Source organism: Neopsephotus bourkii, unplaced genomic scaffold, assembly GCF_033783945.1.
Source record: "Neopsephotus bourkii isolate Nb327-2 ecotype Australia unplaced genomic scaffold, CSIRO-AGI_Nbou_v1 NB_1765, whole genome shotgun sequence".
Taxonomy (NCBI): Eukaryota; Metazoa; Chordata; class Aves; order Psittaciformes; family Psittacidae; genus Neopsephotus; species Neopsephotus bourkii.
In genome coordinates, this window is record NW_026902239.1 from 12,385,867 (window position 1) to 12,402,267 (window position 16,401).

The window sequence follows — 16,401 nt, forward strand, 5'->3', positions numbered from 1 at the left end:
CCTTTCCTTCTCTTAAATTAAAGAGACAGCTATGAGCAAGAAATGGACTTGTTTTCCAGCATGCCATTCAAACCACTTGTGAAGAATTCTTCGCTTCATAGAGCATGGTACATTCTTATCTGACTGGTCTCTTCTGCTGTGAGGAACCACTAGATACTGGAACTAGGTAGAATCTGCAGAAGTTCTTGGGGAAATAGGAATTGAAATAGATCAAGCGTTAAGAAGAAAGGACCTGCAGGCAAAGAGAATGTGAAAATGAACTATGTTTTGATGGAGAAGAGAAACTGGGAAGACTTTTTCTCTGGTGTGTCCTACAGTACTGCCATTTCTTTGGGGAGACAGAATACAAGAAACCTTTGCTAAAGTTTCATCAGCTCAGTGCTCATCAGTAAGAATGTATAGGTGGTAATAATGCTGACTATGCCTTGCTTTCAGGTCTAAGCAAACTAGGAGGAAAAGAGATCATCTTTTCTTAGTGTCAGCTACATTTACATTTTATCCAAAAATACTTGTGACATTTTCTGGTGATGGCGCTCAAAAGTATCGCTTTGGATATCCTGTAGAGCAAATTTAGAAATGGAGATGCTTCATTTTACATTTTCACAGTTGTTGTTCTGTCTCTACCATCCCTGCTTCCCCCCACCTTGCCAAACAGAACTAAAACCAAATCCCTTAGGTTTTTAATTCTAGCTTCAGTTCCCAGTATTAGTGAGTACTTCCACAAAAATTAAATGTAAAGCAAGACAACTTGTATTACATACTCTTACTTAAAAAATATGTGTTTCTAGCTAAGCTGTGTATGGAGAAATCCAAAACCAGTCAATGGCCAGACAGCTTTTCATCATATACATCTACTGAAAACCAAATGTTTAAAGCCATGGCTCTTCAAACAGTAAAATTTAATAGGAGGGTCAATTTGAAGATGGAATAGATTAAGACTTAAGAATAAGCTTTTAGTCTTGAATTATGATGAAAGTCAGCTTTAATGATAAAGAAGGGAAATAGATTTTGAATGAAGCAGGACAGTAATGTTTTAGATTTTGAGTCTTAGGAGTTATTTTTCTGTCTAGTACAAATAACCACATGACTTAATTATTTCTTTCTGATTAAAATAAAGTTGATGAAAGTCCAAATGTGATTGTAAGGAATAAATTAGCCACGTCTGAAAAAAAAAAGAAAAAAAAAGGAAGACTTAAAATAGCAATTACATTGACATAAATGATCCTGACTGTGTTAGACATTTTTATAGTGGTCTTTTCAAAAAAAGGATTGATTTTTAGAACAAAATAGAACAACTTGAGCTTTGCTTTCAGACAATAAATGAAATCAGCTGACTAATATTACTCCTTTTATATGAATGGATTTTTTTCACTCTAAATAAAGAATCCCTAAATGGGATGGATTTGTTGGAATATTTTTGCAGAAAACTTAAACTGTTCATCCTTTTAGACTCTTGTCAGTTCAATATCAGTGAATATCATCCTTTAAGCCATTTAATACCCACTGAAGAAAACTCACTTTTTAAGTGCCATCTCTCATACATTTTACACCGAAAAGCTGTTGTTTTTTTCTTGCATGGATTGTCTTTTGGGGAGAAATATGAATTGCTTTTTATTAAAAAAAAGGAAAATTTATACAGTGATGAATTAGAAAGTATGTTTTCCCTCAAAAAATATACAGATGTAGGGAGGAAGGGAGAGTAATTTCTGAATGAGATTAAGTGTGGGAAGAAAATTCCAGCGTTATTAACTGTGGCTTGAATAACCATTAAGATGTAATTTGATGATATAAAATACAGAAACTGAAAAAGGAAAGGAGCAACATACTGTGGCTATCAGGTAATTAAAGCAGGTAGAAATATTGTGTCTACTTTCTGAAACAATGCTGATGATATAAGATGAATCAAATAATTTTAAGTCATAGTGTTGAAGTAGTCTGAGAAGCTTTATGAAGAACTACTGTACTTTAATAACATTTGTATAGAAGAGCTCTCCTTGTCAGTTAGGCAAATAAGTGGTTTAGGACTAGCTTGATTAGCTAGTGGTTTAGGTTTAACATGATTTTCAGGTATTGGCCAAGTTAAAAAGTAAGTACTGATTTCCAAGGAGCCTTTATAAAACACTTAAACTATTTCCTGCTGGTATTTGCTCCCATTCTGATTAACTCTTGAAGCAAATTTGCTATGAACATCCTGAAAAACAAGTTAGGATAATTTTCAGGATAGAAGACCTGCATGTTGTATCTAATGCATGTTATATCTAATATTTAATCTTTTTTCTGTCTTTTTTATCTTCTTGTCTTAGCAGGAATAGCAATTTCACCTGTTCTCCAAAGTGTCAGTCTAAGTTGCATATTGGCAAGTAATTTTTCTTCTTTTTCCCTTCCACCAAACATCAAGTGCCTTCCATAATTACTAGCTTGTTTTCTGGAAGAGAAAAGCTAGATCTAGGGGCTCCTATTTTTTATTGTATTTTGCTAAATATTTGTAAGTGATATCTGCCCTTATCTCCTCTCTCTATTCTTCAGAAACCTAGTTACAGTACCTTACCTGGCATGCCTTAACTCACCACTGGTACAAATTCCTTTCCTCCGTTGTAATTTGTTGGGGTGAGGAAATGACCCAACTTGCCCATTTTATGCAGCACATCCAAGGATACCCATGTAAGGAAAAAAAAAAAAGGAATTTGTACTAACTGTAGCAGGATGCCATCTGTTCTGCAGTGGGCCCCACACATCTAGTCAAAGACTTTGCTCTACTGAAAGGAATAGGGTTTCCCCCAAGCATCTGTTACTCACATATGTGCTAATGTCTCTGCCAAATCCCCTTTTGCCCCCTAAGGTAATATTTCACTTCTGAGATCCAGTCTTGAAGGCATTCAACTGCTAGAGCAGGAGCATCGTAGCCTGATTGCCTCCTGTGCCAGTTGTAATGAGTGAAGTGTTTCTCAGTTCACTAGCGATTTGGAAGGTAGCTGTTGCTGTCCCAGGCCAAAGACCTGAGGTCTAAACCACTCTGGACTCCTGGCAGCAGACCTGCAGTTCAGCAGACTGCTGAACTTGTGAACTCCATCTTCCTGTTGTTCAGCATGTTGGGCTATAAAGCATAGTTCAGGTAATGTGCTCCCTTTGTTGAATCTTTGATTGTGGAGTGCTCTACAGCTGTAGATTTACCTGCTGGCATACTTTTAATTTCTGTTACCTGGTGGGCTTGTAATGGCTATTCCTGTTCCTGGATTTGGTTGGAGTGCATACTTCCAGGATAGGCTATTATAACATAAAGGTCATGATTAGTTCCCAGAAGGCCTGTCGTCTGTTGTCTGGTACAGCTCTAGAGGAAGGGTAAAAGGCAACAGTGAATGACCAGACTGGACACACTGGCTGTTCTCTCCCTGTGCTGAGACATGCTGTGTATCTGTTCTTCGCGTGAAGAACATGTTTAGAAGCATGAGGAAAGCATCTCTAGGTGTACATGCCACAGTGATGTTATATGCCTTACGATAGGATACTTACCATCAAGAAATCTAAAACTACAAAATAAATATTTTTTTTTCTCCTTTCTAATTATCAGCTTAGAAGTTAGCAGAGCATGTCTTCTGACTTATAAAGACTTCTCTTTTATAGAAAATTACACATAAACGTTTAGCAATAAGTGTGAAAGTGAGAAATAGTTGTCATTTGTTTTCATTCAAAGGTTGAATATTAGGTAGAAGTGGAAATCTGATAATGCTCTATTCCTGGAAATAAACTGTGTTGAAGTTCAACAGCAACAACATGGTATCATTCTGTAAATAATTAATTGCAAGTAGAAGATATTAGAGAATGCTTTGGAAAATTTGTTGCTATAATAAAAGTAATTCAGTATTTGTTTTAAGAGTTTCTAAAGGAATAAATTGAGCTAATGCATGAACACTGTTGAACAGTTAAGGGATATTTGTAAAAGTAAATTGTCTGTGGAAGAATATTTGGGTTTTGGAAAAATTCTCAAGTTCTTGCCATCTGTAGCTTTTATCTCAAAGGAAGACTGGTATAGTTAGACCATCTTTTCTGGGGAGCTGGTATTGGCAGGAGACAGTACTTTTACAGTTGCAGACCATATTTGTCTCACCCCTGCTCATCATGCTGTTCCCCTAATGCACTGGCCCAAGCATTTAAGATGACTTGCAAGTGAACCAGTTAACCAGTCGTAGCCTAAAGTTCTAGTCTTGTTTCTGTTATGTTGTCAGCAACACAAAGGACTGGATTGACAAAGCACCTGTATTTGCACTATTTTCTGTAAGGGAATAAAAGGTCTTTCTAGGAAAAGGGATTAAAAAAGAAAATAATGATTTTAAAGTGAGACATGGGCATACATAGTTATGGGGTTTGAATTTATTTTTTTTTTTGTATACGTAATATGTTTTTTTAAAGAGGAGTTTCAGATTTAGCAGTACCTTGGTTTTCCCCATAAATACTCTGAGTCATCTCTTGATTAGAATTTAAGGAGGAAAAAGTCCTATTAAAAAAATTAAACTTCAGAGATTATTATATGAAAGAAATCTTCAGAGCTTACCAAATGGTAGTCAGTGTCTGGCTGGCAATGCATGACAAGGAATGAAATGTGATGTTATAATTGGCTGTCTACTTTGTATGTAGTAGTGCAGTTGTGGGAATTGTAAGGATCACTCTGTGATTGTGGACAGGTTTCTAAAGGACTGTTTTGAATAACTTTGACATTTTTCCTGCATTACTATGTTTCTGTAATATAACAAGGAGCAAAATTTGTCCAGTAAAAACAAATGCTTTCTGGATTTTAAATTGGTTCATTTATTTTGTCTGAAATTGACCTTTCATTCATCATAATACATACATGCTTAACTATAGCATACTTCTCATTATTCAGTCAACAGGAAGAAAAGGGAAAAAATGAATGCAGTACCTATTGTAACAGAAAGTGTGATCATTCTGGAGTATAGGAGAGAATACATTTCTGCATAAATTTAATTCATAATAATGCCTGGGAGAACTCTGATGTTTCTTGTTGATGTTGTAAATTAAACTTTTCCATTTGCATCCCACTGTGTCTGTGGGATGTGACTTGTCACTAGAAAAACCTTGTTACTGTTTCCCAGTATATCTTAATTCTTCCTGTGTCTAACAGTTCTTACCTACCCATAGATAGCAAGGGTAGTTCAGGCTCATTGGTTCATGTGTTCCAAATCATTAACAGATTATGCATGAGTAACTCCTCATTGGCACTGTAGTTTTGTAGTTCATTAAATAGGTGTGCAGCACTCACATAGTCTTAGGACGTCTCTGGAGGCTCTCGTGTTTCAGACTGATGGGTACAGCAGCACCCTAGCAGCATCAGGAGCAAGACACTTCACCTGAAGTAGGCTGAATATAGTGCTCTGACCCAGCGTCCCATATGTTTAGTCTAAAATGAAGGTTTACCAGGGACACAATGTTAATATTTGTGTAAGGTAAGTAGTGATGTGTTGTTTTTGGTTTTTTCCTCATGGGTATCAGTTCCTGTTTCCATGTAAAATTAGAGAGAATTAATCACATTTTTGGAGATATTTTCTGTACTGCAAAATATATTTGGCACATAATACTAGTATTAAGGCGAATTACATGTTTTTAATTAGAAAAGCATTCCATCGTGACTAAATTGATGGCAAAAGCAGATCATCAAATTGACCATGCAAGAGTTGGTTAGCTCTCCAAACCATAACATCTGATTTGGAGTAAAAACTATTTCTTCGCCAAATACTTGAACTTCTTCATCTTTCAGACAAAATGTTGAACACCAGTGTTTTGGTTGTAGTCCATGTAGTTCAAGACACCAAAGCTAATGCAGCAACAGACATTCTTAACCTTACCACATAGAATATAACTAAACACTCTAATAATTATTGGCATAAAAAAAGGTTGTTACTGTTACTAACTTACTGTGTTGTACTTCTTCAGACCAAGGCATATAGTATTTTAGTAGATTCTTATTAATAATTATATCACTGTTTTGCATTAAAAGTATTGTGGCCTTTGGCTGCCAATTTCAGTATTCTTGGAGGCAGTATGGTTCTGTCTGTACCTGTGGAATGATATGCTAACTGAAAATACAGTAAAGCACAATTTAACTTCTTTTTCTGTCATCTGGTAAGAACTGTGATATGTATGATGCATTTAGAGCAGAGGTGGAAAAAAGGTGAATTGCTCAAATGGGAAGTTTATGCTTCTGAGGAATATGCAGTTGTACTGGAAAAGCTACTGATGCTAAAAGCATTTTAAGAAGCAGGTTTAGGAAATGGCTGATCTGCTGGTTTAAAAATACAGAGTGCAAAACTTATCTGCCTACCTCCAGTTTTTGCAGCCTTAATGCCTTTCAGTTTTTGGAAGCTTACTTGAGCAGGAAATATTTATTTCAACTAGTGGAACTTTAAATGTATTTCAGTTTCTGCTTTAATTTTGCTGAAATGCTGCTAGGCTGATTTTGCTTTAGAACAGGTTTTTTTTTTTAAAATATTTCTATGCTAACACAATGCATCAAATTTTCCATCTGATATAGCTATTCCGTTACTTTAAAAATACTGAGATTTATAATTTGATAGAGCTGGAATTCAGGCTGCCGAAGAATGTATATTATGGCACCACATTCAGTTGCATGCTCCAATTTAATTTCATGCTGTAATGTGTACTCGGTGTATGTTATTCTCCAACAGAAAGCCTCTGTTCAGATTTCTTCGGCAATGCTTTTAACTCTTTTAAGTAAATGTTTTGGTTTTCAATGTGTTGAATGTAGTATTTACAGCAGCAGCATGTGTATAAAGGCAAAACTTTCATGAGGAAAATCATAGGTTTAAAAAGTATAGAAAACTATTGTACAAGATATATAAGATTGTCATGACTAATACAGCATTTATGCAGTCACATTCATAATAATATTTGTTGACTTATTTGTATTATGAAATCACGTGAGATTGCCAAAGTAACTTTCAGAGTACCTAGGTGATTTTCTTACAATTTAACAGATAACCAGAATGTCTTTTCCCTAATATAATATCGTTTCATGTTTGTAGGTAATATATGCTTTGAACACTAAAAATGATGAACATGAAGCTGCTATCCAAGCCCTTAAAGATGCTCATGAAGAAGAAATTCAACAAATTCTTGCGGAGACCAGAGAGAAGATCTTGCAATATAAAAGTAAAGTTGCAGAAGAAATGGATCTCAAGAGAAAAATCCAGGTTTTAGAAGAGTCACTGGAAGATCATAAAAAGATGAAACATCAGGCCTTGACAGAATTTGAAGCCTATAAGGACAGAGTTGAAGATATGCAGCTTTGTGCAGAAGCTCAGCATGTCCAACGTGTGGTGACCATGTCAAGAGAAGTGGAAGAGATCAGAAAGAAATTTGAGGAAAGGCTACGAAGTTTCATACAGCTGCAAGTGCAGTATGAGAAGGACAAACGTACAGCTCTGGAAGACTTGAGAGCTGCCCACAGGCTTGAGATTCAAGAACTTCTGAAGACTCAACAGACTCAAAATGCTACTTTAAGTAAGGGTCAAGAAAAGCTAGAGGAATTGCATAGACTGGAGCTGGAAGACTTGAATAGTAAAGTTGAAGAATTAAGGCTGGAAAGAAAAAAGCTCATTGAGGACTATGAAGGCAAACTCAGCAAAGCACAGTCCTTCTATGAGCATGAACTCGATTCTTTGAAAAGATCTCAGCTTTTTACAGCAGAAAGTCTACATGCTTGCAAAGAAAAAGAAGTGGAGTTAAGAAAAGAATTTCAAAACCAGGAAAGTATGTTACGGAAGAATCTGGGAAAGCTTAAAACTGAATTGCAAATGGTCCAGGATGAAGCAGCCAGTCTACGGGAAAAATGCCAAAAACTTCAGGTGGCTCTTGGCACAGCAGAAAACAATGTTCAGGTGAGACTGATGATACGTTGTTCCCAAGATTATGAGTTTTCTGTTTCTATTTATGCTGCATTTCCAAGAGGCTGGTAGTTTGAGGTCATTGGAACATGTAAACTTAATTTTATGTCACTCATACTTGATTATCGTAATGTAAATTTTGTTATTTATTTATGTTTTGAAGTTATGTGTTTGGTTAGGCCAACAAACTGAAATGCTTGCTAGAAAAGTTGACAAACCACTTTATTGGACTGTACAGTTTCTTGCAGAAGTGTATTCGACAGCAACATCAAATAACTGACAGTATAAATATAGTGAATATTATGTATTCAATGCAGTCTTGTTTGTAGATTTCATTAGTAACTAACTTGCTTAAACATGTTTGGTGTTAAGAAAAGGTTTGTAGGAGGTAAGAAAAAAAGATGGCTTTCTGAATGTTTTAACTTTTATTCTAACATCTTCAATGATATTTTTGCAAGCAGTAACAAATACTGCACACATTTTCACTCTGTACTCTTTTGGGTTGGGATAGAGTTAATTGCCTTCATAGTAGCTGGTTTGGGGCTATGCTTTGGATTTGTGCTGGAAACAGTGTTGATAACTCAGAGATGTTTTCATTACTGCTGAGCAGTGCTTACTCAGAATCAAGGCCTTTTCTGCTCTTCACACCACCCCATGAGCAAGTAGACTGGGGGTGCAGAAGAGGTTGGAAGTGGACACAGCTGGGACAGCTCACCCCAACTGACCAAAAGGATGTCCCATTCTATATGACATTATGCCCAGCAATAAAAGCTTTGTGAAGAGTGATGGCATTTTGCTTCCCAAGTGCCATTACAAGTGATGGAGCTTTGCTTTCCTGGAGACGACTGAGCCTGCCGATGGGAAGGAGTGAATGAATTTCTTGTTTTGCTTTGCTTGCATGCATGGCTTTTGCTTTACCTGTTAAACTGTCTATCTCAACCCCTGAGTTTTCTCACGTTTACCCTTCTCATTCTCTCCCCCATCCCGCTGGCGGGTAGTGAGTGAGCAGCTATGTGATACTTTGCTGCATACTGAATTAACAGCACAGTGTTATTTAGAAACAAAAGTTTCTTGTCCCTAACGAAGAACAAGACATCAACTGATTTATATTTTTTTTTTTTATTGTCAGCAAAAAAAAAGGACTGGACATGCTGGACTTGAAGGAAAAGATTCTGTGAAATTTTTCTTGGGTTTTGGTAGCTGTTCTGAGGCCTGAAGAACAGTAATTTCAGTGAATAAGCTTGAGTATTATCTTGTCTTTTGCATTTGTAGTAACTCAAATTTCAAAGCCAGAAATACCTTAAATGTGCTGGTGGTCATAGTAATTTTGGAAGCATCACTGGGTAGAGCTGAGGTGGGACATGAGTTTTTTCCATTTATAGTCTAATTGCAACCCATCTTTTTGGGCTATCTTTCCTTTCTGTGTAAAGGCTACAGGGTATAGTGAAAGAAGACTGCTGCCTTTATCAGACATTAAATTCAGAGTACCTTATTCTAGTTTCCCATAGGGCCTTCCAAAAGTTCATTCCAACTCTGTTCAGTTAACAAAGAAGTCTTGCCTTTCAATTGACTGCATCAAGGAGATGAGTTTCTGGAGAGCTGCAGTGAAGATGAAACCCACTGTATGTTGATCATACCTGCAATATGGAGTTCCAAAGAAGGGGAAGAGTCTAGTACAGTATTCACAGCAGATTTTAAAAGTCAGATCCTACTCTGATCATTATGGATGTGGTGATGAAATGCTTAATCTCACCACTTCTGGTGTCTGTGTTTTATTACACGTTCTGTCCAGTGTTTTCCCCACTTCTGTTAATGGAAATGACTCTGCTATTCCAGTGACCTGAATGAAGAGATATCTAGTTTTCCTTTCAAAGTGGAGCAAGATTTCCTTTTCCTTCCTGCATGGCTGAGAGCACATCATCAGCATCACACTACCCAAGATAAAACATTCTGAATCAGTACATCGGATTTTAAACATACAGAAAGTTTGGTTTAACTAATTGCCTAGCTCTCGTTTTATGTATATCCATGTGCAGCTTAACTTGTGTTAGTAGTAAACACAGTTTCAATGAAGGACACTGTAAACTGCTGTGAACACGTAGTGTATTCTTCCATGTGAGGAAGTCTCAGATATCAGAAACTAGGTTTCTCGCATTGACCCCCAAACTCTGTGGACCATTTTATTGTTTTTATTTTTCGTGTAACTTTTTGAACATTGATATATTTTTCTTGTGCATTCTTATCATGCTGTATATCCAGTATCTTGTAATGCTTTAACAATATTTTTGGAAAAACATGTAGTACCAAATGAATGTTACAAGATTTCATCTTTTGTATGAATAAAACTTGTTTGCTGAAAGGTCTTTTCTGTACATTTTGACCTAATGCTCATTTAAATTTACACGATTGTATATGTAATGATAACAGGCATTATACTATGCTTCCTCTAGGTTCTTCAAAAACAGCTAGATGATGTGAAGGAGGAGGAGATGTCATTGTTAAGCAAACACAAAGAAGTGGAAAGTGAGCTAGCTGCTGCTAGAGAGCGCTTACAGCAGCAGGCCACTGATCTTGTTCTCAAAGCCAGTATGTATGTTAGTAACTTAATCTGAAAATGAAAATCATGGTTCTGTACTAGCCTTTCCTTTTTCTGTTAGTCTTGTTCAGGTTTAGAGTGCCTAAAGACTGTTCAGTTGTGGCCATAGAAATTTCTGACTAATTTTGGGGTTAACTGTTTTGATATTGCATAGATTGTACTTAAGACTCCTGTTTTTTGGGGGGTGGTGGTTTTTTTGTTTGGTTGGGGTTTTTTTTTGTGTGCGTATGTGCATACTTTTGTCCAAATGTTCTACTTTGTATGGCATGCATATACCTGCCAGGCCTTGGAATTTCTTAAGTGCACTTGTATGGAATGCTTCTGCTGTGTATCTGTTCTCCAGAGTCATTGAGACGTCCTTCCTGTTCCTCCCTCCTGTTTCAGTTGCCTTGTCTTTTTGCTAAGACTGTGGTACTTTGCTTTACACTTACTGTCAGAACAGTTGCAGCTTACTGTATAATAAGGCCTTTAGGGTTTTCCTTATAGCTGTTTTCTTTGCTTCTCTGTGCTTGTTGGCATATGGAAAGGCATAGAGAGCAGTTTAAAACTTGGCTGTACACATGCAGGTTTTCCTTCATTGGCGTTGTGTCTGTTGTAAACTGCTTAGTGATAGGGCATGGTCCCAGATACTTGAACTAGTATACTATAGGTAGGATTGCAGGCTAAAAATAAGCCCCTGGCTTATCTTTGGCCTTGTTCAACTACACCAATTGTAGAAATACCCGATTGTTTCCATTACAAATTAGCACTAGCCCAGGGCTCTTCCCAAAAGTCTGTTTGAATAAGATCACCTTGTTTTGAAGGCTAGGATGTTGCCAGAGTGTGTCGATCAGCCTTAGGAACAGACAGTACTTTACAGTGTTAACTTGCTAATACTGCAGTAGTTTACTATTTATATTATATACTATATGTAATTCTATATTATTATTGTATTAGCTTACTACTAGCTGGCTACACGTGGCCAGTTCACAAATTGCCTATGTGGATGTGGCCTGTATCAAGGAGTTATTTGGGTCCTTCAAATAATGAAGCCGTTCTTACAGATAAGCATGGACCAACAAGCATGGGGAAGTGAAGAAAACAGCTGTAAAGAAAACCCTAAAAGACTTATTAATAAAAAATTTTATTCTGAGTAAACAATATAGTTTATCTGGCTGCTTTCTTAATGTGAAATTGTTAAGGATCTTTGTGTAATCCTTGGAAGTCTGTTTAGTTACCATTTCATTCTATCATATTGTAATTTTTTAAGGCATATTTCAAACATGCAATTTATGAAACGAATAGGTCTGGGTCACGCAATTCATGAAAGGGTTAGTAAGGTTTTTCTATCAAAAGAATCCATTCCAGTGGAATGTCAGCTTAGATATGAATTCATGATGCTTCTACAAAGACGTTAAAATAATGGGAGACTATCCTCTCTCTTGTCTTTTAATGAACAGATCTAGGAGCATCTTCTTTTCCAAAATAGTCTTCTACCCCCTCCTAAGGCTCTCCGAGTTTCACTGCTATAGTTAGTTACCTAGTAGTAGTATTTTCAATAGTACAGATGTAAATTAAGAAGAACAAGGACAAAAATTGCTGAAGTTTTAAACCTGTTTCCACTTCTGATGCTAAGGACAGGTGTTTATACTGTCTAGCTTTGTAGATTTTATATTTTTTAATGTACATAAAGAAATTAAAAGCAAGCCTCTAACCTGCAAGGCATTAGATCATACTTCAGAGAGAATGAGTTCTGTTACATCTCTTAGTCATATCCCTTTAGAAAAATTAAATGTAATACCATAAGTTTTGCATAGCTTTAGCTGCAAATTTAGCAAATTTATGAATTTGCTAAAACAAATTTAGCAAAATTATGAATTTGCTAAAACAATAACATCTTTACTACTATATGTCAATGTTTTGCTTTCCATTGTGTAGCTTATAGTGGGGAAAAAAAGATGCTGTTTTAAGTGAGGTAAGTTCTTCAGTGTACACTGTCTATATTCAAATTCTTACCTGTGTCTGCTTTATTTTGGAGTCAGTATTCAACTTTGAACCAGAAAAGCAAACTAAAGGAGCCCCAGCACCAGGCACTCTACTGTTGCTGGGCATATTGCAATAAAATTAAAAAAGGAGGAGTGGAGGGGAAGGTGGTCACTGCAGTGAAGGTGATGGAGTTCCATATGAAAACTTCCACTAGAGCTGTACTTCTAGAAGTCACTGAAGTATGAATTACATGAAGCCAATGCTGTGAGCTTTTAAAGAGCTGTTTTGTTTCTAGGTCACATTGGAATGCTTCAAGCTACTCAAATGACTCAAGAAGTTACAATCAGAGACTTGGAATCAGAAAAGTCTAGATTAAAGGAAAAGCTATCCCAGTTGGAAGAGGAAAGAAACTTATTACAAAGCAAAACACAGAGTCTGGATGAACGACAAAGGCAACAAATTCTGGCCTTGGAGAAGGTTAAACAGCTTATTTGCTTCAGAAAAAAAAATTCTGTTTTGATTTTTGTTTTATATGACTGGATTAGGACCAGCAGTGTTATGTTGCAAGTATATCTCATGTAGCAACATAGAATGACTGTAGATAGAATGTACATAGAATGTAGAGTCTAAAGTGAAAGGAGAAGGAAGTCAGATGTTTCTCAAACTGTTTGAACATATTTAACAATTTCATTGAAGACCTTGTAGTTGTAGCTGGATATCTGGTATCCGAAGTAAAGAGAAATGTGAAATGGTTAAAGAACAATTTAAAAAGCCATCCTCCGAAAATGTGCTTAACCTGTTTGAAAATATTGAACTGAAATTTTCTACAGGCTTGATATCTTATTGCTATTTCCCCAGATTAAATAGACCAAAAAGTATATTTTAAAAAGGATATATTGCTTTGCAGAGATATATTGAATCTACCCTTTTGGTTATTGAGTGATTTAGTCAGTGCTTAGTGTTTGCTCAGTTTGTTTTATAGGGAAGTTAATTTTTGTAGATTTCTGCCATCAGTAATATTTTGTATTTTTTTTTATTGCTACTGTTCTGAATTTTTACCATTTCATAGAAATTATTTTATTTTTGTTTTTTACAGAAAGTAAATGAAGCAAGAGAGTCACAACGTGAATATTATGAGAAGGAGCTGGTAAAACTGCAAGCAAGATTGGAAGGAGAGGCTGCACAGTTAAAAGAGGCTCATTCCAAGACCTTAGAAGAATTGGCATGGAAACATCATACTGCGATTGAGGCTGCACACACTAATGCTAATAAGGATAAGAAAAAACTGCAGATGGTAGGTTTGTGTTTCCTTAGTAATAAAACATACTGCAAAAAGCAGATGTTACAGTTTGAACCTTGGACTGCATGGCTCTGTTGCATGGCCAGTTTTATTTGAAGTTACCTGCAGATCTGCTGGGCCTCACTGAAGAAACTTCTCAGCCTTTATTAAAATAACATGTATCTAGCGGGAAACAAAGAAGAGCATTTGTACTGTCATTTGTCTGCATACAGAAGGGAAATCCTCAGATTACAGAACTTTCTTTTTCAGTAGGGTAGGTTGTGCTTCCCCAGGTTTTGTGACCCATATTCAAAAGCCTTGGTATATCACTTCTGAAGGAGGTGAAAGATTGTTACTCTGATATTTAATTTTTTAATAAACAGAGATACAAAAGTTATTATATTTGTTCTTAGCTACATGTATACTCAGACAAATAACAGCTGTTCCTAACTTACCTCATTACGTAAATTATGCTTACTGTGTATTGACTATTTATTTACTTTACCTTTGACTGGAATGCTGCAACTAAAAGGCTTTCTTTGTTTCACAAAATTGGCCTCTTTTTGTTGGGATGAATGAGAGGACCAATTTTGACTTATTATTTCCTAATCTGATCGCATGTACCCGACTGCATGCACCTGAGACACAATTTTTGCCTTATATAGTAAATACAGGCTAAAATTTAATTGTTTAATTTAAGGGTTTGTTATGCTCCTCTGGTGTGTTCACAGGAAATTATACTGAGAAACACAGCTGTAGTTAGAGGTGTGCATCTTAGACTGATTTTATTTGTTTTAATTACTTTACTAGTGTGTTGCTTCTTAGTTTTTAGTAAATCCCAAAGAGTTTTTTCATGTCTCCCAGTAATGGAATTAGTTCTCTGAGACATGCATGCATCTGGTCTTTCAGGTCTGCTTTCTCTGTAACTTACACATTAAAAAAAAGTCTCTTGAGGGTTTCTGGGTATGTTTTTCTTTATTCTTTTGTTATCATGTTAATATAGAGAATAAATCAAAGGATACCACAAAATGTCTGTTCTTAATTAAATCAGTTAAAATAGGGAACACGTCTGTAAACATGAGGCATGTGAAACGTGATTTTAGCAAGGGAAAAATCAGATATGAAAAGATGTCAGGGCCAGGATAGCAGTAAATCTTCATCAGTGTACTGTCTCTTCTTGTCAAACCTATCTCACTAAGCACACTTTCTGTTATTTCAGTAATTCAAGGAAGAAAAAGCCAGTCTCAAATGTAGAGAAGAGCTGAGTTTAATATGAGGAAGAAGCATGGTACAAGGAGCCTTGGGATAGAGAACATAAGGATTTGTTGGGACTGGAAGACTGGGAAAGGCATCTAGGGTTTGGAAAGGTTTTAAAAAATAGAAGAGAATTCTAAAGAATGAGAAAAAGACTCAATAAATGACAAATATATCTCTTTGCTTCAATTCTTCCATCTATAAAATGAGCTGCAAAAATGGCATCATAGGATTATGAAAATAGAGCTGCTAATAGTTTTGCAGTACTGCACAGCTGTACTGACAAATATCATAAAAGAACTAATTACTCAGTTATCAGAATAAGGTCTGAATAGCACTAGTGAAATTCTGCAGACAGCAGATTTCACAGTGCGAACAAGAAAAATTGAGCAAGTTGCATTAAGCAAGTATCATTTGTCTCAGGTGGTGATCCGGGCTTGGGAAAAAAACATGTACTTGTTGAGTTACGTTGTATAGCAGTGTATAACTGAAAGTTAGTACAGTAACCATCTGTTTTGTCACTCTGATCAACTTCTACCATGAACAGAGATTATGCAAGCAGTTTATTCACAAATTATTTATCAGCTATTGCACACCCTAATAGAGTGCTAGAACAAGCTACTAAGCTTAATATGCTTACCACCCCCAGCAAAACACTTGAGGAGTCTCTTGGTTTGGTGGAAGAAGTGTTGGCCTCCGTTGTTTCTTGGATTGCATGTTGACACCAACTCACTGTCTTGCAGCTCCCCGGTTTTTCCTGAGTTTTACACCTTTTCATGACAGTCTTTTTCCTCTCGACTTCTTGAGCCCTTAACTCTCTTGCTATCTGCAACCTCAGTAATGCCTGTAGTTGTACTTTTTGTTCCATGTGTGGCTCTGGTCTCTATTTTCATATCTGCTTCTGAGAGATTACCGATATCTCACATATTTGAGCTCAGGGCTACACAGAGGCACTGAATCGATGCTAAGCCTTCGGAAGGAGTTAATAAAGGAACCTCTGTAGCTGCACAGAAAATCCTGTTGTATTACCTGGCTCTGGAGCACCTTACTTAGCAGCCTCAATCTTCTTGAAGAAGACTTTGTTATATAATAAGTTGTGTAGTATATTCCATTGAAATATGTAATAATGCCTTTAATTTTAAAGTTTCATGTTAAGTATTTTGTGACAGAAATTGTTATCCTGAAAATATATTCCAAATATTAGTAAAGCTGAAGCATGAATTTATAGTTTTCCTTAAAAAAATTTGTGAGAAATACATGTACAACATAGGCTCATATAAAAGAAATGTAATTCATCCAAAAGAGTTAATTTCAGAATTATGTTGTTATTCCACAGAGGTTGAACCAAAACAGAGGTGGTATTTGATTCTTTGTGTGTAGTTGAACTTGAA

At 36.2% G+C, this 16,401-nt stretch overlaps 1 protein-coding gene across 4 annotated transcripts in view; it reads left to right on the plus strand.

Annotated features, from left to right (window-relative positions):
* FAM184A (family with sequence similarity 184 member A) overlaps positions 1–16,401 on the plus strand; it is a 69,052-nt gene that overhangs the window by 19,143 nt on the left and 33,508 nt on the right. For all 4 annotated transcript variants that reach the window (XM_061378125.1, XM_061378127.1, XM_061378126.1 and 1 more), the window contains exons 2-5: positions 7,056–7,910; positions 10,367–10,502; positions 12,773–12,954; positions 13,574–13,771. In XM_061378125.1, the coding sequence (XP_061234109.1) occupies positions 7,056–7,910; positions 10,367–10,502; positions 12,773–12,954; positions 13,574–13,771 (1,371 nt within the window). The remainder of the gene's footprint in view (positions 1–7,055; positions 7,911–10,366; positions 10,503–12,772; positions 12,955–13,573; positions 13,772–16,401) is intronic.